The 24,037-nt window shown below is 52.2% G+C and overlaps 2 protein-coding genes across 5 annotated transcripts; one reads left to right on the top strand and one right to left on the bottom strand.

The window, feature by feature from the left end:
* The first annotated feature begins 1,020 nt into the window (after positions 1 to 1,020).
* Positions 1,021 to 16,094, top strand: Hnf1a (HNF1 homeobox A). Its single transcript, XM_013014546.1, has 10 exons — positions 1,021 to 1,537; positions 6,551 to 6,750; positions 8,639 to 8,825; positions 9,074 to 9,315; positions 10,598 to 10,749; positions 10,874 to 11,075; positions 13,069 to 13,260; positions 14,271 to 14,392; positions 14,475 to 14,619; positions 15,548 to 16,094. Exons 1-10 carry the CDS (start codon positions 1,212 to 1,214, stop codon positions 15,673 to 15,675), a joined length of 1,896 nt encoding a protein of 631 aa, XP_012870000.1. The 5' UTR covers positions 1,021 to 1,211; the 3' UTR covers positions 15,676 to 16,094.
* Positions 16,095 to 18,421: 2,327 nt separating this feature from the next.
* Positions 18,422 to 23,529, bottom strand: LOC105984133 (chromosome unknown open reading frame, human C12orf43). 4 transcript variants are annotated; one of them, XM_013014232.1, is made up of 6 exons: positions 23,234 to 23,529; positions 21,931 to 22,008; positions 21,685 to 21,814; positions 19,688 to 19,761; positions 19,178 to 19,265; positions 18,422 to 18,750 (listed from the first exon to the last, which is right to left on the bottom strand). In XM_013014232.1, exons 1-6 carry the CDS (start codon positions 23,373 to 23,375, stop codon positions 18,429 to 18,431), a joined length of 834 nt encoding a protein of 277 aa, XP_012869686.1. In that variant the 5' UTR covers positions 23,376 to 23,529; the 3' UTR covers positions 18,422 to 18,428. The 4 variants fall into 4 exon arrangements, with proteins under 4 accessions (XP_012869686.1, XP_012869683.1, XP_012869684.1 ...); XM_013014229.1 differs by having other exon boundaries at positions 18,422 to 18,753; positions 21,685 to 21,783; positions 21,966 to 22,008; XM_013014230.1 differs by having other exon boundaries at positions 21,685 to 21,783; positions 21,966 to 22,008.
* Between the last annotated feature and the right edge of the window lie 508 nt (positions 23,530 to 24,037).

Raw genomic sequence — 24,037 nt, 5'->3', positions numbered from 1 at the left:
ACGTGAAGCCCTGGGTTCCATTCCTCAGTACAGCATAAACAGGAAAAGCCAGAAGTGGTGCTGTGGCTCATGTGGTACAGTGCGTTTTTGTATGGATCATCATCTTTTCATTCTAAAAGGCTTGGCATGAACTTTAATGTTAAAACTATATTGGGTAAATTTTAAAAAAAGTTATATGGGTCTCCATGACTTTTTGGTACCTCTTAAAATTAGCACCTGGAGCCAGGCTCTGGTGGCTCGCACCTGTAATCCTAGCCACTCAGGAGGCTGAGATCTGAGGATCAAGGTTCAAAGCCAGCCCCTGGGAAGGAAAGTCCATGAGACTCTTACCTCCAATTAACCATCAGAAAACTGATGGTTTGAGCACTGTGGTTCAAATGGTAGAGTTTTCATCTTGAGCTGAAGTGCTCAGGGACAGCACCCAGGCCCAGAGTTCAAGCCTCACACTGGAAAAAAGAAAAAAAAATCACACCTGGGGATCTGAGCCTGGATTTCCGCTTGCAGGTGGACTTCCGATCAACTTCCGCACATTACGGACCTAGCCAGTCCCTGGCCCACAGCAGATTGAAGTGTTTTTTGTTTTTTTCCTGGAAGGAGACGTGGAATGGGGTGAGAAGGTCCTGAAACAGACTTGACCTAGCTCTGCCCTTGAGAACTGGCCCAGAGGCCTACAACTTCCTGGTGCTTCTGTTTCTCCTAAGAAACAAACTTAAGGGGTTCACAGGCCTGGGCCTGACCCCCTCTCCTAGGCCCCTTGGAGGGGAATGAGTGAGACCTAGCATTTCGTGCACGAATGGGCTCCCTGGCGTCCAGTTGCCCCCCTGACCCCGATCCCACCTCCCCCACCCTCCCCTCTGCCCACCCCCATGGAAGGCCATGGCTCCCCGGGGCTCCTGCCGGCTAGACGCTAGGCCTGTACTTTGCAGGGCTGAAGTCCAAAGTTCAGTCCCCTCACTAAGCACACGGATAAATATGAACCTTGGAGAATTTTCCCCAGCTCCAATGTAAACAGAGCAGGCAGGGGCCCTGATTCACTGGCCTCTGGGGCCAGGATTGGGGGGTTGGGGGGTGCCCACTAGGGCTTGGCTAGTGGGGGGGGGATCGGGGTGGTGGTGGGTACCTGGAGCTTGGTTCCTGATCGCCGGGCGGCCGGGTGGCGGGTGGGGGAGGCGGTGGCCGGGTGGCCGCGTGGCCCGGTGTCCGCAACAGCCATGGTGTCGAAACTGAGCCAGCTGCAGAGCGAGCTCCTGGCGGCCCTGCTCGAATCGGGCCTGAGCAAAGAGGCGCTGATCCAGGCCTTAGGGGAGCCGGGTCCCTACCTGCTGGCTGCGGACGCCCCCCTGGACAAGGGGGCGTCCAGCGGAGGGAGCCGAGGAGAGCTGGCCGAGCTGCCCAATGGGCTAGGGGAGACCCGGGGCTCGGAGGACGACACGGACGACGATGGGGAAGACTTCACACCACCCATCCTCAAAGAGCTGGAGACCCTCAGCCCCGAAGAGGCAGCCCACCAGAAAGCCGTGGTGGAGACCCTTTTGCAGTAAGGACCCCCCCCTCACCCCCAGCCCAGCCCACAAGGGGCCTACCCCACTCGAGCCAGGCCTTCAGCTTAGCCGAGGGAGCAGGGGTTGGAGGGGTGACAGGGGGACAAGTTCCAGGTGAACTCCAGAGGGTCCTTGATCTGGAGGCTGGAGGCCGGAGCTTGTGTCCTGTCTGTCGGCCAAGTCTACAACCTGGATGGACCGGTGGCCTCCAGTCCAGTCCCTAGGAAATAGGTCAGGCCCCAGAGGTACCTTCTGATGGAGGACAGAGTCGGGAGAGGCCACAATTCAAACGCGTTAGAGAGCCAGAGGGTGAGGGGAAAACCTTTGGCCATTTGTACTTCTCTAAGTAATTTCCCTGCTAAGCGTGGAGAGTGGCGGCTTGGAGAGGCCGGACCAAAGCTGGGGTTTGGTGGGGTGGGGTAGCTTCTCTGATCTTCCAGGACCTCAGACATTTGGTTGGGAAAGCCCAGGACTTTCTTACCTGAGGTAGATGGAACCTTGGGTTCCTGCCCCACCAAGAATCCCCCAATCTGGCTACAGGCTGGCCTTACTCCATTTGGGGGAGAAGTGGGGGAGCTGAGGGTCTCTCCATCTGCTGTCTGCCTTCCCATCTCCAGGAGAACTGGGTGGGTCCGGGAGCTCCAGGTCTCCCCTCTCCTCAGAAGAACTGACCTGGTTACTAATTACCCATGCACTTTATTATTTCTCTTTTGTTTTATAAATTTATAAATGGCAAAAGGCTCTGATAAGGCCTGTGATCATTAACTTGTAAGGCCCAGTGGCCTGGTGAGACTGGGCCAAACAACCTCCCACCCAGTGGGGGTGGAGAAGGGGGGGGCATGCTAGTCTGGGGGAGAAGGGTGAGTTGTGGGGGCAGCTACAGGGAGTACCCCTCCAAAAGAAGGTGCCCTAGCATGGCCCCCAACCTCCACCTGCTTGAGAATTCTTACTACTGTTAGACGATTCCTTGTCTAATTTCCCATCATGGCAATTGAGATGAGCCCTAAGGGGAAGCTGGGGATAATTTAGCTTCACCCATGGGAGAAACTGAGGCTGAGAATGGGAGGGGAGCTCTGGCTGGGGTGGAGGGCCCAAGGGGGGGGTTAGAGGATTTAAAAGGAATGCTCAGAAGATGTTTTGCCTGGTGGAGGTGGTTGTGGGGGAGGGGTCTGGGGGGAGCATGCCTCAATTCTGTCCAAGGTCCTGATTCAGACCTAGACTGGGGGGTTGTGGGGGGGGGTCTAGCCTTCCCAGAAGTCCAGGAGACTCATAAGGCCCTAGGGAAGGGGGCAGGGGAGCAGTCAGGCCCCCTGACTTGGCAGGAAGAGGAGGGCAAAAGGCCGCCTCATTTCAGGGGTGGGGCAAAGAGCCAGACCATGCCAGACCTACAGCCAGGGTAACCAGGACAGGGTGGGGCGGGGCCTGACCTGCTTCAGGTGGGACTGGAGGTTTTCTTTAGGGGTGAGACTAGAGACTCAGGGCCCAAGGGCCTTCCTTCTTACCTGGCTGGACTCTTGATCAGCTGCCCCTCTGGTGGGGTGGTAAGGCAGGGGGAGGCTTGGTCCACAGCCTTTGACGGAAGAGGGGAGCAGAGGTCAAAGTACTCCTTGGGGACCAGCAGAAAGACCTAGAAGATGAGAATCAGAGGATAGGTAGTGAGGAAGAGATGGAGAGCCGGGGAGGGTGGAGGGAGGGAAGCCAAACAGACAGAAAGGGAGAGGGTCCCCAGCAGCGGGGAGAAGGGGTAAGGGAGAGAATGAGGTGCCCTCAGCCGGAGGAGGCTCTAAGTGCTCCCCTCCCACCAATTGGGTTTTCTTTAATGCTAACAGCATGCTATTTACTTTCCATTTAAATTTGAGATGTTGCTATAAATTATCAACCAGCTCCTTGTCCCTGTGGAGTTGATAACTAACTACCTGGGTTACTTATTGTTCAGGTAACAAAAGAGATCTGTGAACACCCTAGAGGGGGGAAAAACGTGGGGCCTTTAGCCTCTGAGCAGGGGCAAGAGTCCCCCAAGGAAGCGACTGGGGATGGGGAGGACCCTGGATGATGGCCTTGTCAGGTGGGGAGGTTGAGGCAGGAGGAGGTGGGGCACCAAGTGGAAAGATGGCCAGCCTATAAGAGATGGGAAGTCTCAGGTCTTCTGTGCTGCCCCCCACCTCCCCAGTCCCCAAGTTTGAAGCCCCATTGCACTAACTGGAGATTTTTTTCCCTACGTCTTTTTTCCCTACTGAGTCTGCTGTATGATACTAGATGAGTTCTTTTTCTTCCCCTGCCTCAGTTTCCTTAAGTAGACAATGAATGACATCCAAATTCCCTGCCCTGCTTCCATCCTCTCAGCCCTGCCTCATTCCCTGATCTCTTCCCTGACCTTTTTCTCTCCCTCACTTTGCTCTCCTCTGCTCTGACTTTGCTGTCTTTCCCTACGCACATATTCATAAGTGGATTCCCACTCAGGGCCTTTGCGTATGCTGTTCCTCCTCCTCACAGCCATCTTTCCTGACGTCTGCTTTCCGCAGAGTGAATGCCTAGGATTCCTCCAGCTAGTAGGAGTACCCGGGACCTGGGGCCCCTTTTCTGTGTGAAAGTCCTTTGTGGGTCCTCCTGGTCTCTGAACAGCTCAAACCCCCAAATTAAAACTCTCTGATCCTCCCATCAAGCAACACGAAAGCACGGGTGAGCCCCAGGAAGACAGTAGTATTGGGTATAAGATGGAGTATCTGCCATCACTCTGGGTGTCCAGTCTGCCTGGGTTCTAAACACAGCTCTGTCCCTTTCCAAGCCATTAGCAGAGGCCAAGCCTCTGAAGAAAAGATAATGCAGGCCCACATATTAACCCACAGGACAGACACAGGGTAGGCACATGTGAAATAGTGGCATCTGCCACTTTATGATGATTATTTTGAGCCAGTAATGGGGCGCATGAGGATGTGCTGGTCTTTGTCCTCTGTGATTTTTTGGGAGGGGAGGAGGATAAGACGTAGAGAGGGAGCTGAGCACATAGTCAGTCTTCAGTTCTGGGCCTCTTGATTCCCAGAGACTCTGTACAAGGAAAGGTGACTCACACTCCCTGGAGAGAAGGAAAGGAGGGGGTGTCTTCAGGAGAGGAGAAAGGCCCATCAGATAAACATGTTTGCCCAAAGCCCAGACCTGGACTTTGAACCGCCCTTCCCTCCTAGTCCTGCCTGGCACTTCTCAGAGAAAGGGGAGGTGGAGCTGGAGCTCCAACAGGAGAAGCCAGGGAGGTCCTGGCAACAGGAGACATTCATGCAGACATGCCTGAGGGCTGTACTTGAGAGCTGGTCCTGGAGCTTGAACTCTGGACATAGGCACTGTCCTTGAGCTTCTATGCTCAAGGCAAGTGCTCTACCACCTGAGCCACAGCTACACTTCCGGTGTTTTAGTGGTTCACTGGAGATGAGAGTCTCACAGACTTCCCTTACAAGGCTGGCTTTGAACTGTGGTCTTCAGATCTCAGCCTCTTGAGTAGCGAGGATTACAGGCATGAGCCACCAGTTCCTGGCTACACACATATTCTTTTTTTTTTGTCTGGTCGTGGGGCCTGAACTCTGGGCCTGGGCGCTGTCCCTCAGCTCTTCAGCTCAAGGCGAGTGCTCTACCACTTGAGCCACAGCGCCACTTTCCAGCTTTTTTCTTTTTGCTTATGTGGTGCTGAGGAATCAAACTCAGGGCCTCAGGCATGCAAGACAAGCGCTCTACCACTGAGCCACCTTCCCAGCCCCTACACACATATTCTTGAGACCTTACTACATCACCTTGGGTCACCTGCTTCACCCTTCTGAGCCTCAGTGTTCTGTCCTGTGGCCTGAGTATCTGAGTCAGCTCTGATTCCTCAAGTTACTGCAAGGTTTAAATGGCTAGCCCAGGGCAGCAAATACTCCTGTGTGACTTTATTTACTGCCGACCAATTTAAATTGATCTACCCCACCTTCTTTTCCCATCTGATAAAGAGAAAAGGAAGTCAGAGAGGGGACAAAGCTGATAATAGTTGGTGTCCTCCCATAGCAGAAGGGCTTTGCCCAGGGTGCCAGGCAAGAGACAAGGGAAGGGCCGGGTAGGAGGGCCTGTCTGGTGTCACTGTGGTGCTGCTTTTGGCACAAAATTAGAAGTAGAGAGAGGAACCAGGTGTGGTAAAGAATATCTATAATCCCAGCACTGAGGAGGCTGAAGCAGGAGGGTGGAGAATTGGAAGCAATCCTTGAAACAGCAGGGCAACAGTACAACAGGTATACCAGATAGACTATACTCTGCCCATTTATCCACTCATTTATCCACCCATCCATCCACCCACCCATCCACCCCCATCCATCTATCCACTAATTTGTGTAGTTATTTAATTAAATTAATTAATTAATCAATTGATTTTTTTGGTCATGGGGCTTGAACTCAGGGCCTGGGCTCTGTCTTGAGCTTTGCGCTCAAGGCTAGCAGTCTACCATTTTGAGACAGCACCACTTCCAGTTTTCTGGTGGTTAACTGGAGATAATAGTCTCATGGACTTTCCTGCCCAGGCTGGCTTCGAACTATAATCCTCAGATCCCAGCCTCTTGAGTCGCTATGACCGGTGTGAGCCACTGGCCCCCGGTACCATTTATATATTTATCAGGGACATACTTTGCCAGTCCTCTTGGTGAGAGAGTTGCGTTTAGTTTCTCACAGTAGATAGACATATTTACTATCCCCAGACAGGAAGAGGGGAGGAACTTTAGAGGAGGTATGAAGGAGATACCCTTCCCCATCTGGTTTGTACTTCCGGTGTGATCCTCCTCCTGTCTGATCTCCCTGTCTACGTGTGTCCCTCTATCTGTGGGTACCTGGGCTTGTGTCCAGTGTGGGTGACCGGACCTCCCTATTCCTCAGCCCAGGGCTCCATACCTGCTTTCCTCCACAGTCTCCATCCCTTCCCTAGCTGGCCCAGGACCCCAGCAGGGTCAACAGGGCCAGTGGGTGTCCACTGAGCAGGCTCTGTCCTTGCCTTCTCCCAGGGAGGACCCATGGCGTGTGGCAAAGATGGTCAAATCCTACCTACAGCAACATAACATCCCTCAACGAGAGGTGGTGGATACCACCGGCCTCAACCAGTCCCATCTGTCCCAGCACCTCAACAAGGGCACCCCCATGAAGACGCAGAAGCGAGCGGCGTTGTACACCTGGTACGTCCGCAAGCAGCGAGAGGTGGCTCAGCGTAAGTAACCACCCCAGCCTGTGTCCTCCCTGGCAGGGCCTGGGCCTCTGCCCGTGGGACTCCAGCAACATTTCTCACTTGCTCTGCACAAGACACTGAGACTTGCATTTTTGTGGGATGGTGTTTATTGAGCACCTGCTATGTGCTAGGTAGGCCTAATACAGAAAATAAAGTATTTCTTTTTCTTTCTTTCTTTTTTTTTTTTTTTGTCGGTCATGGGACTTGAACTCTGGGCTTGGGCGCTGTCCCTGTGCTCTTCAGCTCAAAGCAAGTGCTCTACTGTTTGAGCCACAGTGCCACTTCCGGGTTTTAGTGGTTTATTGGAGGTAAGAGTCTCACAGAGTTTCCTGCCTGGGCTGGCTTGGAACCGTGATCCTCAGATCTCAGCCTCCTGAGTGGCTAGGTTGACAGGTGTGAGCCACTGGTGCCTAGCAATAAAAATATTTCTAAATGATGAACTGACTGTGGACAAGAGACATCTGGTCTACCTCAGGGAGGCAGTGGTCTCAGGAGGGTTCTGGTGCCAAGCATGGCCTTTAGACTAGGCGTGTGTGTGTGTTTCTGTGTGTGTGTGTGTGTGTGTGTGTGCGCGCGCGCGCGCACACATGCATGCGTGCACACACTGATATTTGAGCTATGCCTCCAATTCCTGAAAATTTTCATATACTACGCCTACCCAGTCTGTGTACTGGCTACATCTGTCACAATTGCCAAACCGACATTAATATATTATTAATATACTTAGCTTTTCTCTAAGGTCTTTTTTTTGTTTCTGGATCCCATCGGGGTGGACTTGCTTTATTTTAATGTTTTGTCTCCTAAGGCCCTTTGATTGTTATGGTTTCTTAGGATTTCCTGGATTTTGATGTCTTTGCTGGGGTAGTGTACGTGTGTATGCATGTGTGGATACTGGGGTTTGAAATCAGGGCCTGGGCACTGTCTCTGAGCTTTTCTGCCTTTTGAGCCACAGCTCCACTTATGGCTTTTTTTTAGTGGTTAACTAGAGATAAGAGTCTCATAGACTTTCTTTCCCTGGGCTGGCTTCGAACAATAATATGGAGATCTCAGCCACCTGAGTAGCTAGGATTACAGGTATGAGCCACCATCAGTGCCCAGCTAGGGAGGATATACTAAGTCTGGAGTGCTAAGTCTGGAGTGTCTTTCACTACAGGTCTTGGGTCCTGTCCCTGCTTGCCGTCCTGGAGCCAAGCACAGAAGTAGGTAGATGGCAAGATGGAGTCTCAGAGGCCATGTGGGTGGGTAGGTGGGAATGAGCCACGGCTGCACAGGTGAGCTTCTAGCCCGGGATAAGGCTTGGCTTTGGGGTCTCCCCCATTCCTTAGGTGATTTTCTCAGGGATCATCTGCAGAGGACCAACTAGCTAATGAGGGCTGGCTAGGTCTTTTTCTTCCTAGAAAGTCCAATTTCCAAGTCTAGAGAATTGATAATATCTCAGAATCTTTCCAGGAGACAGGGTTCAAGTTACTGCTCTACTGTGTACCCCCTAGATGTTAGGGAGATGTGTAACCTCCTTGAGTTTCACCTTCCTTACCATAAAATGGGGAGAGTAAATACTCCAAGCTTGAACTTATGCTACTACTTACCTGGAATCTTGTATTGAGAATCGAGAGCGTCTAGCTTGGCTCTGTTAGGAAAGTGTGCAGGGGTCGATTAGTGATGTCTGCCTTAGTCACAGGTTAAGAAAGGGATGGCTTGTATGCTGTGTGGTGTGTGTGTGTGTTATCACTGGTTCAGATGATTTCTAGGTTTAGCTGCAGGCTCCTCTGAGGTAGCACTGGAATGAGAGAGAATCAAGGTCTCGGACAAGTGAGCTGATGTGGGGAGGTGGGTGTGGCCAGTGCCCCACTTATAGCTCTCTCTCCTCCAGAGTTCACCCACGCAGGGCAGGGTGGGCTGATCGAAGAGCCCACAGGGGATGAGCTGCCGACCAAGAAGGGGCGGAGGAACCGTTTCAAGTGGGGCCCAGCGTCTCAGCAGATCCTCTTCCAGGCCTACGAGAGGCAGAAGAACCCCAGCAAGGAGGAACGTGAGACATTGGTGGAGGAATGCAATAGGTACATGGCTGGAGTGCTGGTTTGGTGAGGGCTGAGGTGAATGACAATCTGATGGTGATGATATACAGCTGAGATCAGAGGGGTTAGGTCACTTTGTCTAAGGTCACACAGAAGAACTGGTGTTAGAAGCCAGATCTGCCAGCCTCAGATATTTGGGCGGAGCTCCATCTCTCAGGCTCCGCCTCCCTTGCCCAGGCAAGGGCTCTTCCAAACCCGGTTTGGAGGTTCACAGGTGGCCATCTCTGCAGGGCGGAGTGCATCCAGAGGGGCGTGTCCCCCTCGCAGGCCCAGGGACTGGGCTCCAACCTTGTCACGGAGGTGCGCGTCTACAACTGGTTTGCCAACCGACGCAAGGAAGAAGCCTTTCGGCACAAGCTGGCCATGGACACTTACAGCGGGCCCCCTCCGGGGCCAGGCCCTGGGACAACACTGCCGGCCCACAGCTCCCCTGGCCTGCCCCCATCTGCTCTTTCCCCCAGCAAGGTCCACGGTGAGTGTGCTGGGGGGGGGGAGGCTGGGCTGGGAGCTGGAGGGGACAGCAAGTGGGTAGAGGGGACAGAGGGCAGGTGGAGAGGACAGAGGCTACATGGAGGGGACAGAGGGTAGGTAAGAGGCCCCACTGTCAGGCACCACCCTCATCTGTCAGCACGTTTGGTTGCATTCTATGGTAGTCTCCTCCTCCTCTACCTGCTCCACTCTACTGCATGCATTCTGTCCATTCCTTCATGTCCACTCATCCAGTTCAATCCACTCACTCCGCTGACCACAGTCCCTTCCCTCCACTCCACTCTTCTCCACCCCATGCTCTGCCTCACCCACTCTACCCACTCCTGCAAACTCTCCCACTTCATTGAAGTTTGGTACCGTTCAACCAATTTCCCCCCAACCCATGCAGTCTCGCGCAACAAAGTTCAGTGGAATTCAGTTCATGTTGTGTAAGTTCCTCCCTTGGTGTCTGCAGGAGATTGATCTCAGGAACTCCCAGATACTAAAAACAATCTCACTTTATACCCAGGCCCTGGCACTGACTGTGATGCTCCTGTTTGTGCTTCCCCAGTGTCACTGGGGATAACTGGCATGTGCTACTGTTCCTACCATTGTGCTTGCTTCCCCCTGTAGCTTGGATATCAGGCACAGGCCACAATGGCTGGCTATTGGTTGAGATGGAGTCTTGTGAACTTTTATGCTCAGGGTGATCTTGAACCACAATCCTCCAGTGTCTACATCCCAAATAGCTGGGATTACAGGTTTGAGCCACAGTGCTGGCTTACACTATGCTGGTTTGTTGTAGTTTTTTTTTTTTCTTTTTGGCTGTCATAGGGCTTGAATTCAGGACCTGAGCCCCGTTCCTGAGCTTTTGTGCTCAAGGCTAGCACTCTACCACTTTGAGCCACAGCTCCACGTCCAGCTTTTTGGTGGTTAGTTGGAGATAAGAGGCTCACAGACTTTCCTTCCTGGGCTGGCTTTGAATCTCAGTCCTCAGATCTCAGTCTCTTGAGTAGCTAGGATTCCAGGCGTGAGCCACTAGCACCTGGCAACACTGTGTTTGATAGAGCACCTTCTGCCAGCACTAAGCAGTCCTAGGATCCTGGAGGGAACAGGGGACAGCCAGCTTGGGGTGTGGGCCTTGAGTCCACAAGGTAACAGCTCAGTGTTGGCTATGGGAGGAAAGGTGGGTGTGTGGCCTGAGCATAGCAGCATGATATGAGGCAGGAGGTCTATGGGGTAAGGCCGTGGAGAAGCGCTGAGGCTGGACGCTGTCTCTACCACAGGTGTGCGCTACGGACAGCCTGCGAGCAGCGAGGCAGCAGAGGTACCATCCAGCAGCGGTGCTCCTTTAGTGACCGTGTCCACACCCTTGCACCAAGTGTCCCCCACAGGTCTGGAGCCCAGCCACAGCCTGCTGAGCACCGAAGCCAAACTGGTGAGTGTCCCCTCTTGGCAGGGAGCCTGTTTTCCATGTCTGGAGGCTCTCAAGTGGTCCTAAGGGTTGTGGGGGTGATGGGAGGCCCTCCTCCCCTTGACTCAGCTTGGCTTCTCCCTCGCAGGTCTCAGCCGCTGGAGGCTCCCTGCCTCCCGTCAGCACCCTGACCGCACTGCACAGCTTGGAGCAGACATCTCCAAGTCTCAACCAGCAGCCCCAGAACCTCATCATGGCCTCGCTTCCCGGGGTCATGACCATTGGACCCGGGGAGCCTGCTTCTCTGGGGCCCACATTCACCAACACCGGTGCCTCGACCCTGGTCATTGGTGAGCTGTCAGGGCTGGGAGGGCTCATGGAAGCTAGGAAGTGGAAAGAACCCTCAGGACTCAATCATTCATGTGTACAACACCTGTTTTTCTCTCTCCTTCCTTTCCTTCCTTCCTTCCTTCTTTTGGTATTGGGGATAAAACTCAGGACCTTGTACTTGTTACCACTTGAGCCTTGTTCAGTCCTTTTGCTTTTTTAAGTTTGCTTTTCAGATAGGGTCTCGTGCTTTTGCCCAGTCCCAGCATTAGACCTTTTCCTTCCTTGGCCTCTTGAGCAGCTAGGATTACAGGCTATGCACTACCTGTTTTCTGAGTAGAGTCTACTCTTGGCCAAGCACCTGTCTGTATCAGTGATATGTGAGGAACCAGATCAAAACCTTAAGAGTTCCAAGTGTTGCAGTAGGCAATGAACACAATATAGAGATGACAGGACATCTTAGAAGGCAAGAAGTCTGTGGGAAAATTAGTCAGGTAAAGTGGTGAAGAGGGGGAATTGATGTTTTCTAGTTGTTGTTTTTTTTGCCACTTTTTCAGGTTTTCAGGTGGTTAATTAGAGATAAGAGTCTCCTGGACTTTCCTGCCAGGGCTGGCTTTAAACTGCAATCCTCAGATCTCAGCCTCCTGAGTAGTTAGGATTACAGGCGTGAGCCACCAGTGCGCCTGGCATTTTCTAGTTTGTTTTGTGTGTGTGTGTGTGTGTGTGTTTATTTATTTTTATTGTCTTTTTTTATTGTGAAAATACTGTGTGTGTGTTTTTTTAAAAGAAATATTGCTCAGGGCTGGGTGCCAATGGCTTACTCCTGTAATCCAGGAGGCTAAGATCTGAGGATCATGATTTGAAGCTGGGAAAAGTCTGAGATTCTTACTTCCAATTAATCACCAAAATAAAAGCCAGAAGAGGAGCTCACCAAAACAAAACAAAACAAAACAATAAAACCACTCAGTGTTAAATAGAGGGAGTTGTAGAAAGGAAGAGGTGAGGAGAACAAAGCTAAGCCCAGGCTATTGGTACACTCCGAAACCCCGAGGCTTCAGGGAATCCTTTGACAACCCCAGAGAACTAATCACCAGCCCAGATAATAAGCTAAAGGCTGAGAGAAGGGAAGTGATGTGCCAGGGCTGTTTCTCTGTATCAGGTGGTACTGACATTTGAACTCTAGGTCTAGTGCTTGCTAGGCAGGCACTCTATCACTTGAAGCTCAGTCCTTTTTGCTTTAGTTATTATTATGGATTTTTTTTTGTTAGTCATGGGCCTGAACTCTGGGCCTGAGCACTAGCTCTTCAGCTCAAGGCTCTACCACTTGAGCCACAGCACCACTTCTGGTTTTCTGGTGGTTTACTGGAGATAAGAGTTTCAGGAACCAAGCACTGGTGGTTCACACCTGTAATCCTAGCTACTCAGGAGGCTGAGATCTGAGGATCACGGTTCAAAGCCAACCTAGGCAGGAAGCCCGTGAGACTCTTCTCTCCAATAAACCACTCAGAAAACTGGAAGTGGCGCTGTGGCTCAAGTGGTAGAGCGCTCGCCTTGAGCTGAAGAGCCCAGGCCCAGAGTTCAAGACCCCTCCCCCTCCCAACACACAAAAAGTTTCAGGGACTTTCCTGCCTGGGCTGGCTTTGAGCCACAATTGTCAGATCTCAGCCTCCTGAGTAGCTAGTATTACAGGCGTGAGCCACCAGCGCCCGGCCTATTATAGATTTTTGCCTGGGGCTGACATCAGAGCTAGATCTTCCCTCCGGCTCCATCTCTGCTCTTCCATAGCTGGATTACAGGCATGGACTATCAGGCCCGTCTCAGGTTGTGTGTGTAGTTCGCCCCCCTCCCACTCCTTCTTCTAACCCCTGGGCTCTGGGAAGAACGGATGGTGCCTCCTCTCACCCCTTCTCGCCTCAGGGATCTGGGCTAGGTCTGGGGAGATAGTGTGTGTATGTGTGTATGTGAGGGGTGGGTCATTATAGGAGGCTTGGCTGACTCCTGCCTCTCCTGCCCCAGGCCTGGCCTCCACTCAGGCACAGAGCGTGCCGGTCATCAACAGCATGGGCAGCAGCCTGACCACCCTGCAGCCCGTCCAGTTCTCCCAGCCATTGCACCCTTCCTACCAGCAGCCTCTCATGCCCCCCGTGCAGAGCCACATGGCCCAGAGTCCCTTCATGGCCACCATGGCTCAGCTGCAGAGCCCCCACGGTGAGTACCCCTGGCCCCGCGCTGGGGGTGGGTGTGTGTGGGGGGGAGGTAGAGGTTGGCTATGGGAGCACGCAGGGCAGGAAGTGTGGTCTCTGGGGCTCTGTGACAGATGTCTGTGGCCCACCACCTGGCCGTGTGTGTGTGGGGACATGTGCACCGCTATGAACACGGGCTGGGCTGTGTATTCCCATGCCAACCTGTGCTTGGCAGCAGAGGACTCCCCGCCACAGAGACTCAGCCCTGGCTGAGGGAGGCCCAGGGCCAACCTTCCCACCGCTTTGGGTTCAGATCTTGCGGGGATTCAGCGCTGGGACAAGGGCGGGCAGACCAGTCCGTGCCTCCACATTATGCTCCTACCGGCTCTGGGGAGATGTGGTTCTAAGGCAGGGTGTGAGGGGTCTGTGCCTTTGCAGGGCGGAAAGGTAGGGTTACATGTTAGAGAGGTGTCTGGAGGTGGAGTAATTGTTGCTCTCCGACCTGCACATGCTGATGGGGGCCTCGTGCCTTTCTTCTGAGGCCTGTGGTGTAAACAGTATCTGAACTTAGTATGTCACCTGTACAAAAGGGACTGTGCTTAGTACAAGTGTAAGCAATTAGTACTGTAGCACTTATGCTTAGTGCATCACCTGTACTTAATCCAACAGCACCAGTATTTATTACAAGAGCCTGAACTCAGTACAGTAACCTCTGTGCTTAGTACAAGGAGTACTTGTACCAAGCACAACACTGCTCATGTCTAGTATGCTAAGGGGCTACACTTAGTATGGCACCTTCACTTAGTTCAGAAACCCACGTTTTTGGTATAAAATTGTGCTTAGTACCACAGCACCGATGCCTCTCATTCCCTTTCCTACCTGTGACTTCTGGGAGACAAAGGGAGCTGTAGGTGGTCCCTTGATTGTAGCTGAGTGGGCCATTCCTCCTTGGGACCCTGCCCCATCAAGCCATTTCAGCCAGGCACCTGGTCCAGGGTGTCATGTCTGTCCTCTGTCACCCTTCCTCCCGGCCAGCCCTCTACAGCCACAAGCCAGAGGTGGCTCAGTACACACACACAGGCCTCCTGCCCCAGACCATGCTCATCACTGACACCACCAACCTGAGTGCCCTGGCCAGCCTCACGCCCACCAAGCAGGTAAGGCCCTGGTCCTCAGGCAGCCCCGCCCAAAGCCCCTACTCCATGCCCCAGGAACTCAGGGGTTTGCTCTGGTCCCCAGGTCTTCACCTCGGACACTGAGGCCTCCAGCGAGTCTGGGCTGCATGCCCCGGCATCTCCAGCCACCACCATCCACATCCCCAGCCAGGACCCTGGTAGCATCCAGCACCTGCAGCCTGCCCACCGGCTCAGTGCCAGCCCCACAGGTGAGCCGCCCTCATCTTGCTGTATCCTGGGAGGGACAGATGGGGGCGGTACTTCCTGCCTCCCAGGCACGGCCCTTGCACCCATGAGGTGCCAAGCAGTGAGTGCGCTGCAGAATGGAGCTGGATTTGCAGGCATAGCTCCTTCACTCAGTGGAGGGAAGAAAAGAAGCACCTGGGAGACACAGCTGAGACAATAAATAGGAAGTTAACTAGGCTTACTGCAGGCCGGAAATAATTCACGGAAGGGTCTGGTTTGGCTGGGCTCAGGACTGATTATTCTTTGAATGGCTAGCATTTAAAAATCCAGAGCCTTGGGTTGGGAATGTGGCCGAGTGGTACAGTGCTTGCCTAGCATGCATGAAGCCTTGGGTTCAATTCCTCAGTACCACATAAACAGAAAAAAGCCAGAGGTGGTGCTGTGGTTCAAGCGGTAGAGTACTAGCCTTGAGCAAAAGAAGCTCAGGGACAGTGCCCAGGCCCTGAGTTCAAGCCCCAGGACTGGCAAGAAAAAAAAAATTCAAAGCCTTCTATGAGCTCAGTGTCTCCCACCTTTAATCCTAGTTATGTGTTAGGCACTGGTAGGAGGGTCACAGTCCAAGGCCAGTCCTAGGCAAAAATACAAGACCTCACCTGAAGCACTAAAACAAAAAGGATGGAGACAGGGCTCAAGTGGTAGAGCACCTGACTCACAAGTGCAAAGCTGTGAGTTCAAAACCCAATACTGCCCCAAACTTCCAAACTATGCTGAGGTAAGCCACACCTGGTGGCCCCAGAGCCTAGCTGGGAGGGTCCCCTTAAGACATGAAGGTAGAGGCTTGACTTTGGGGTTGGTTGATCTTCTGGGGTTCAGGTGAGGTCTGAGTACCCCTAGGGATGGGCAGGTGGGCGGGTCCAGCCAGCCAGCCAGCAGCTCGGTTTCTCTCCGCAGTGTCCTCCAGCAGCCTAGTGTTGTATCAGAGCTCCGATGCCACCAACGGCCACGGCCACCTGCTACCATCCAACCACGGGGTCATCGAGACCTTCATCTCCACACAGATGGCCTCCTCCTCCCAGTAACCATGGCAACCGCCTCCCAGGGTTCAGGCCCTGGAGCCTGCCTGGGGGGTGATGAGGACCACGGCCAGTCACCTGGAAGACACTGGGGCCTGCCATGCATCTGCTGCCACGGGGTCCCTCTGCCACTGTCAGCATGAGAAAGGGACAGTTCCCAGAGGCCCCCTGCTGAGGAGGGCGGTATTGGCTGAGCAAGAGGGGAGACTGTGGAAAACAGGGAGGCAGAGCCTCTTTCTGGAAGGACAATGCCTGCTGCTCAGGATAAAACCTTGACTTAGAACACAGGAGGGGCCAGCCTTCGGCTCTGCAGCCCCCTGCCTCAGTCTACAATGAACCCTGGGGTCTTGAGGGATCACTGGCAGCCACATTTCTTCTTCTTCTTCTTTTTTTTGTGTGTGTGTGTGCCAGTCCTAGGGCTTGAACTCTGGGCCTGGGTGCTGTTCCTGAGATGTTTTTGCTTGACGCTAGCACTCTACCATTTAAACCACAGTGCCCTTTCTGGTTCTCTGGTGGTTCATTGGAGATAAGAGTTTCATGAACTCTCTTGGCTGGCTTCAAACTGTGATCCTTAGATCTCAGCTTCCCACTGGTGCGCCACATTTCTTGCAACACCAGACTCACTGAACTGTGAAGCCATAGACCAACACAGTCACCTGACGCCACTGCTGCGGTCCTTCTAGCTATCCTAAGTGGCTACTGTGTGTCAAGGGCTGGTGTTCAAATGCCCAGCTACTGGGGAACTTGGGCTATCAGGAAAGCAGGCTGGGTTCTTTTGGCCTCCCTTATCCTGAGCTTCTTCTAGGGCCATTTTCCTGATTATTTGTTCCTCTTGACCATCATGCCTTCTCATGCCAAGTTGCTACCTTTGCCCCTTCTAGAAAGGTCAGGCCCACTCACCCAAGATCCAGGCCCAGGGTAGCAGCTCTTCTGGTCTCCGGACCCCAAGACTGGCAGGAAACCACAGAGCTCAGGAGTAGCAAGGCCTGGGAGCTGGCAGAACCGAGGTGGACGGAGGACAAGAAGGTGGGGAGCAACTGCATGCCCTGGACTGAGGTTCAGAAGCTTGGGAATGTGGCTGGCTCAGGACTGGGGGCAGGGAGCCAGCAGCCACCCTGAGGAGCCTCAAGTTCTGAGTGGCCCTGGAAGGAGCAGCCTTGAGACCCCAGGGTACGCGTGACCTCATCTCTCAGGGCTGCCACTGAGAACCTGCGTCCCCTTGCAGCATACAGCCAGTTATGGGTGAGCCTGTACAATTATTTAACTTTTAGTAAAGTCAGTGAGAAATGCAGAGAAAGTTCCTGCTTGTCTAGGAGTACATGATGGGGTTTGGGCAGGAAGAGGGTGGCTGAGTTGGGGCAGGGGACTGAGGTGCAGAGAAACAGGCTCCAGCCAAACCTGCTTCTCAAGCTCTGCTGAACCTGAGGTCAGGGGAGGCTGCCAGAATTACCTTAGCCTTGAACTTCTACCGCGTGTAGAAGACCCCGGATGCACAAGGCCTAGACCCAGTGCTGTGATGCTTCCTGAAGTACTGAAGCTGGAGTGGAGTATATCTCAAGGGCGTGGGCAGGACCCCGAGTATGTTATTTAACAATGTTAAGATTTAACATTGATGGTGCATACTAATAACCTCAGTATTGGGAAGCTGAGGTACAGGATTATGAGTTCAAGGCCACCGTGAATTACACATTGAGACTGTTCCAAAAAAAAAAAAAATAAGCCAAGTGTATGCACACACACACCTGTAATCCCAGCCACTCTGGAGGTGGAGGATCACAGTCTGAAGCCAGACTGGGCAAAAGCATGAGACCCTATCTGAGAAACAAACAAAAAGAAAGGACTGGAGATGCAGCTCAAGGACTGGAGAACAAGGTCCTGAATTTAATCCCTGCAGTGACAAAAAAACAACAAAAATAAATAAAAAAAAAAGAGCTGGTGCCAGAGGCTTAGATCTGTCATCCTAGCTACTTGGGAGGCTGAAATCTGAGGACCACAGTTCAGAGCCACCCCAAACAGGAAAGTCTGTGAGAGTCTTACCTCCAATAAAATATTCAGAAAAAGCTGGAAGTGGTGCTGTGGCTTCAAGTGGTAGAGTGCTAGCCTTGAGTAAAAAGCAGCTCAGGTGCTGAATTCAAGTCCTAGGACTCCCCTCCCCCCCCCAAAAAAAAGGAGAGAGATTGAGCTTTGACAGGAAGGCAGCATCCAAGTCATTCTAATCTCTCACAATTTATTTTCTCTTTCTTTGTCATCCCCTGATGTTATTGGTTGAACCAGGGCCTTGTACCCCTGAGCTACCACCCACCCCTCAGACCAGTTCTGAAAAGCTAATTGGTTTAGACACATTCTGCGTATTCATACATATAGAAAAAGGATATTCTGAAAAACTGGGGAAAGGAAGAAAAGCTCTCTTTTCCCCAGGCAATATCTTTTCAAATGTGTGTGGCTGAGGGAGATGCACAGAAGTTTCTCTGGGTCTTTTCCACACCAGGCTGAGGAGGCCTGGGAGAAGAGAGGCCTTCCTTTACTTTGTTCCCCTCAGACGATATTGGATGCTTTACCACTTGGCCTGGAATGTTGTAGAAGCACAGGTCTTCCTGAGGCATCTCTTTCCCATGTCTTTATGGGGACTTTGCACAGACCATAGTCACAATTGGGACCTTGTGGAGTGGCAGCTGCCGGTCCCGGCCTGGACCTTGGAGGGAGGCGTGGCCTGGAGATGCCTCCTCCTCCAGGGGTGCCTGATCCTTGCAGCTGGTGGGTCAGTTTGCTGGGCATGGGGAAGACTTGGCCTTTTTCTTCTTGGCCTTTTTCTTCTTTTGGGTCGCAAGTGCCACCTGGTCCCCATTGGCCTTGCCTGATTCCTTTTCCTGCTTTTGGCCTTGGGGCCCACTGGTGGGGGTGGTGGCCACGGCCCAGTCACTGTTGGCCTCTGTTGTGGCTTTCTTTTTCAACTTCCTTTTCTTCTGCTTGGACTCCTTCTCTGCCTTGACAGGGCCATGGATGGCGGACTCCCGGAGAATGTCTGACGCGGACACGGCTGCCTCCTGGCACCGCTGCCACTCTTCATCGCTGTCCTCGCTGCTGCTTGGGGGACAGGCAGCCACAGTCAGGATGGTTCAAGGCTTCCCCTTCCTAGCCTCCCTCAGCCAAGCCCAGAGGAAGACAGTGAGGACTCAGGCTGAACAGGGAGGGTGGGCCTGCACTCCACGGCTCCGCCCACCAGCCACGTGACCTCATCGAGTGATAGGTCTCCGACCCTTGGTATCTGTAAAACAGGGGTCTTAACAGAGATATTACAGGATGCCAACAGAAAAGGAGGAATCTAGCCTAGGAAGGTGCTTGGAAAGCAGTGAAAACCTACCCCCTCCTGCTGGTCATTACTTATTCAGTGACTTCAGACCCATCGGGTCTAGACCTGACTGGGGTTTGCTTGGTTATTCCAAGAGATTGGCCACAATAGGACAGAAGCAAAAAAGGAGAGGCTGTGGGGAGAGGGTGGGCTCCTTACCTGGAGCTGGGGGGTCTTCGCTTTTGGGGTCGGGGAGAAGCTTCTTCCTCAGGGCCTCCAGGGACGGATGTGAAGAAGAGGCGGAAGCCTAGGATCCACAGCGACAGTCAGTTGGGGAGACCCTGCTCTCCTGGGCCTGCCACTGTCCCAAAGGAACTCTGCTTTAGGGCTGAGGTCTCCGTGAGGTCTGCCCAACCTACCAGCGAGAGCAGAAGGTAGGGGGCTAAAGGGACGGCAGGTCCTCTGAGGACTTTGGAAACCTGGGGTTGAGTCTCTACCTAAGCCAGCCTCCAAAGAGGCTAAAGAGCTGGGCAGAGGCCTGAGTTGGAAGGAGGGGGCTTGGAGGCAGAAGGCGGCTGGGGGTTCTCAGAGTCTCAGTTCCCTGGGTGGTGGGTGGGGCAGCACTGGGTGGGCATCTCTGGGCAGGAATGGCCCAGCTGCACCTCGAGCCCCACATAGGCCGCTGGCACGTGCCAAATGCCAGCTATCATGAAGGGCGCAGCTACTCACCGTCATCCTCCCGGGCCACTTTCTGCCTCTCAGCTTTCCTGGGCTCTGTCACCACTTCTGAGATGGTAATGGAGCTAAGGGGAGAGGACCAGGCAGACTCAGCACGACATGCAGGGTAACAGTGAAAATCAAATGTGATTTTAAATTAAAAAAAAAAAAAAGTTTTAAAGTGGAGGGTATTGGGCACACATACATACATGCATGCATACACACATACATGCATGCATACACACATACACACTACACACACATATGATCCTAAATCCAATACTGCTAACCTGCCCAACAATCCCCGCCCACTCAAACTGCAGCGCCTCATTTATTTAAATGCCTTTTATTCAAGAAAGTATTGAAGAATTTTGAGATGTAGTATAACAAAAGGAATATGGTGGAGGGGTAGAAAGAGCCAGAAGTATGAAATGTGAAAGAGCACAGATCTTGCTCTGAGCTTCCCAGCAGCAAGTATGTAAAGGGAAATATGACCAGTTCAGAGAAGGGGGTCCAGAGGTCAGCCTTGGGAACAGGGGAGACATGTTTCTTTCTTTTTCTTTTCAAAGGACTTGTTATTGGCCTTAAACTGGCACATCCTCTTGCCTCAGCCTTCTGAGTACTAGATTAAAAAAACCCAAGTTGGCATACCTTGGCCCTAAGTTCAAGCCTCAGTTACCTTCCCCACTCCTCACCCCATCTTCTACAACCAAATGTCCCTAAGAACTGGCACCAACCCTGTGTCAGAACAGAGACTGGTGCCTGGATGGCTTTGCTCCTCCCCTTCTAGGTTCTTTGGTGACACTCAGCTCATAGATGGAGGGAAGGTAGGAAAGGCACTCAGTGCAATACTGGGTTTGCACAAAGGAGCACTGTTTTTTTTTTTTTTTCTTTTTAGGGTACTGGGGTTTGCTAAACAAGTAATTTACCACTTAAGTCACACCTCTAAGTTGTTTTGTTTTCAGCTATTTTTTCAGACAGGGTCTCACTTTGCCATACGTGGCTAGACTCCCTTTTTTATAAAGCCATATGCTGAGTAGTAAGGTCGAATGTCTGTGTCCCTCTTAAGTTTCTATGTTGAAATATAAGTTTCAAGGTGATAGTGTTAGGAGGTAAGTCAGGGGTGGAGCCTTTATGAACAAGACGTATGACAAAGACTCCTTGTCCTCTCTACCATGTGGGGACACGGTGAGGCATTGGCTGTAGAAGAGAAAGACAAAGAGGGCTTCACTAGGCGTTGTTTATAGGTGCCCTGATCCTGTACTCCTCAGTCTTTAAAACACGAGGAAGATATCTCTTGTGTGTATAAGCCCTCATGGTATTTTATTGTGGCAGGTAGTAGTATTGGCAGCGGTTTTTTTTTGCTGTTGTTATTTGTTTTTGGGTCCAGTCATGGGGCCTGAACTCTGGGCCTGGGAGCTGTCCCTCAGCTCTTCAGCTCAAGGATGGCACTCTACCACTTGAGCCACAGCGCCACTTCCGGCTTTTTTCTTTTTGCTTATGTGGTGCTGAGGAATCGAACCCAGGGCCTCATGCATGCAAGGCAAGTGCTCTACCACTGAGCCACCTTCCCAGCCCCAGAGCCCAGGCAGGCTTGGAAAGGAAGATGAGAATTTGGGACCATGTTCCACCTGAAATCCCTATCCAAAAGGACAGATGAACCTTCCTTCCCAGAGCACAGGTTGGCCTTCCTAAGCCAGCCCTTTCCCATACTACCCTCACCCTGTGCTGGCAATGGCCAGCAGAGAACAGGCTTCTGTGCCTGGCATACAGGAAGAATGGTAGATTCTGTCTGGCCATCCTTGTCCTCTTGTGGTGGGAGCAAGCTTTTGCTTCCCAGGACTCCTCCTGTTCTCATGGTAGCAGGCTCAGGCAGGGTAAAGGCCATGGGGCTTAGGCACTAGATAGGACAGGAGGTCACTGCAGGATATACGGGATACACAGCAAGAAGTCACAGCTTACGTATGCCAATTCCTGCTTGCGTAAGAGCAGAGAGGTGATCGGCTCACCTGTCCAGCAGGGCTCCCAATTTCTTGGCTACGTGGGCTCGGAACTCAGGGGTAGTCTGCAGCTCATTGCCATCTTGCTCGTGCTCATCCACCTTGTGTCTACAACACACACAAAAGTGTGTCACTTCCTGTGTGATCAGCAGCTGTCCCCCATGAGGACAAGGACTATAAATGAGTCTTGTTCCCTTCGATATCCCAGGGTCTCACCTAGCACTAGATATACACGGGGGTGGATATTTGTTGAATGAATGCATGAAGCTGCTACCCAAAGCCCATAGTACCTGAGGCTTGGCCGAGAGGTTGGCAACTGGTTACCTGCAGCATCTGTGGAAGATGAACATTGAAGCATTTATGGGAGGAAAAATATGAGAACAAAAACAATTGTGAGTGCTAGGCAGCATTTCAAGTGATTCTTATGACTTGGTGGATCTTCCCAAAGCCCACTGGAGATTTGGCCACCATTTCCGTTTTACAGAAGACGAAGAAGAGTCAAGGAGAGTTAATCTTGGCCAGAGTCTAATGGCTACTTGAAACAGCACTGGGATGAGGACCCAGGCCCCTTCATCATCAGGTAGAACAGGTTATGTCCAAGTTTAATGTTATGGAACTTTAAAAAATTTTGGTGGTACCAGGGTTTTGAACTCATGGTCTCATGCTTGTTAGGAAAGCACTTAAGTTATGCCCCCAACCCTTTTTTAGAGGTTTTTTTTTTCCCCCAGATTGGGGTGGGGATGGGGGGGTTCTCACACTTTTACCTAGGCCAGCCTCTATCTTCACCTCCCAAGCAGCTGAGATTACAAGTGTGAACCACTATGCCCGGCCCTCAATTTACTGAGTGCCTACTCTATGCCTGCCTGTGGGCTAAGTGCTGTGGAAGAAGAAAAAGGGTGGCTTTTTGTGCTGATCATTTTTAAAAATTATTTTATTTTGGAAATACTGTACAGAGGGGTTACAATTACATGGGCAAGATAATGAGTACATTTCTTATCAAGCATTGTAGCCTCCTCCTTTGTTTCCCCTTCCCATTCCATCCTCCCCCCCCCCACCAAAGTTGTAAAGTTCGTTTTCTACATAACGACTTGTACGTCTCATTGTTGCAAGGGGTCCATGATCACATTCTTTTTTTTTAAAGCGAAACGTTCGAGATGCTCAGTCTGCATGTCTCACACAATCAAATACCTAACGCCTATCAATCATAACCAGGTGCACTGAGCAACTGAGACAAAAGTATCCCCGTCCTCATGAGTTGAGACTCAAGACAGACCCAGTAAAGGACACATGAGATGGAGGAGGGGTAAGCTTATGAAAAACCAAACCCAAAACCGAAGCAGGGAAGAGTGGTGAGGCGCGCTGGGCAGGGGATCCTTATAGAAAGGTAAGGAATAAAAAGCAAGTATGCCGGGGACGCAGCTCAGAGACGAGGGAAGGATGGAGGTGAGCGCTCGGGGCGTTGCAGATCGCTGAGGAGGTGGCGGCCTGCGCAGCGAGCGAGCCCCTCTGGTGAAGAACCCGTGTCTTCAGGGACGTCTCACCGAACCCAATTCCCTACCAGCTCTTGGTTTCTCTGCTCCCCGCGGGTGCTGCTCCAAGCCCCAGGCTGGCATCGCCGCCTCGCGGCACCGCGCCAACTCCTCGCCATCGCTGCTGCTGCTGCTCTCTGCATCGCTCAAGGTGCCACTGGGCGCCGCCATCTTGGACGGCCGCAAAGGATTGGGGAGGACGCTTTCCGGCGTGGTTTTACTCCCATGTGACCCGGTGCGAGCTGTTGGCCTGGGGCATTGTGGGAATTGTAGTTCTTACTCTGAGACCCGGAGTTGTCTTGCAGTACTCAAACGTGAGGGCAAAAGGGAAGCTTTCGTCGATTGGCATAAACCCTACCACACGACGTACTTTGATAAGAAAGATGTTTTTAAAGTCTGTAGACTATTATATACTGTTTGTGTGCGTGTCAAGAGTTGAGTTTTGTTTTTTGTGTGTGTTGATAATGGGACTTGAACTCAGGGGCCAGGTTCTAGCCTGGAGTTTTTGCTTTCTTTTTTTTTTTTTAGAAATTGGTGTTCTACCACTTGAGCCACTTCCACTTTTGGCTTTTTGCTGGTTACCGGAGCCTGGTGTACACATCTCATGCCTAATCCTAGCTACTCAGGAGGCTGAAATCTGAGGATTCCAATTTGAAGGTGAAATATTCACAAGATAAGAATATCTCCAGTTAACCACCAAAAAAAAAAGGGGTGTGTGCTGGCAATGGAGCTGCGGTTCAAGTGGCAGAGTGCTAGCCTTGAGAAAAAAAAAAAGCTCAGGGACAGCACCCATTCCCTGAGTTCAAGCCCCAGGACTGGCATATGTACATGCC

The sequence above is a fragment of the Dipodomys ordii genome, unplaced genomic scaffold (assembly GCF_000151885.1).
Source record: "Dipodomys ordii isolate 6190 unplaced genomic scaffold, Dord_2.0 Scaffold23, whole genome shotgun sequence".
NCBI classification, from domain to species: Eukaryota; Metazoa; Chordata; class Mammalia; order Rodentia; family Heteromyidae; genus Dipodomys; species Dipodomys ordii.
Note: the sequence above shows the minus strand (reverse complement) of the source record. Positions and strands in the feature narration are given on the sequence as shown.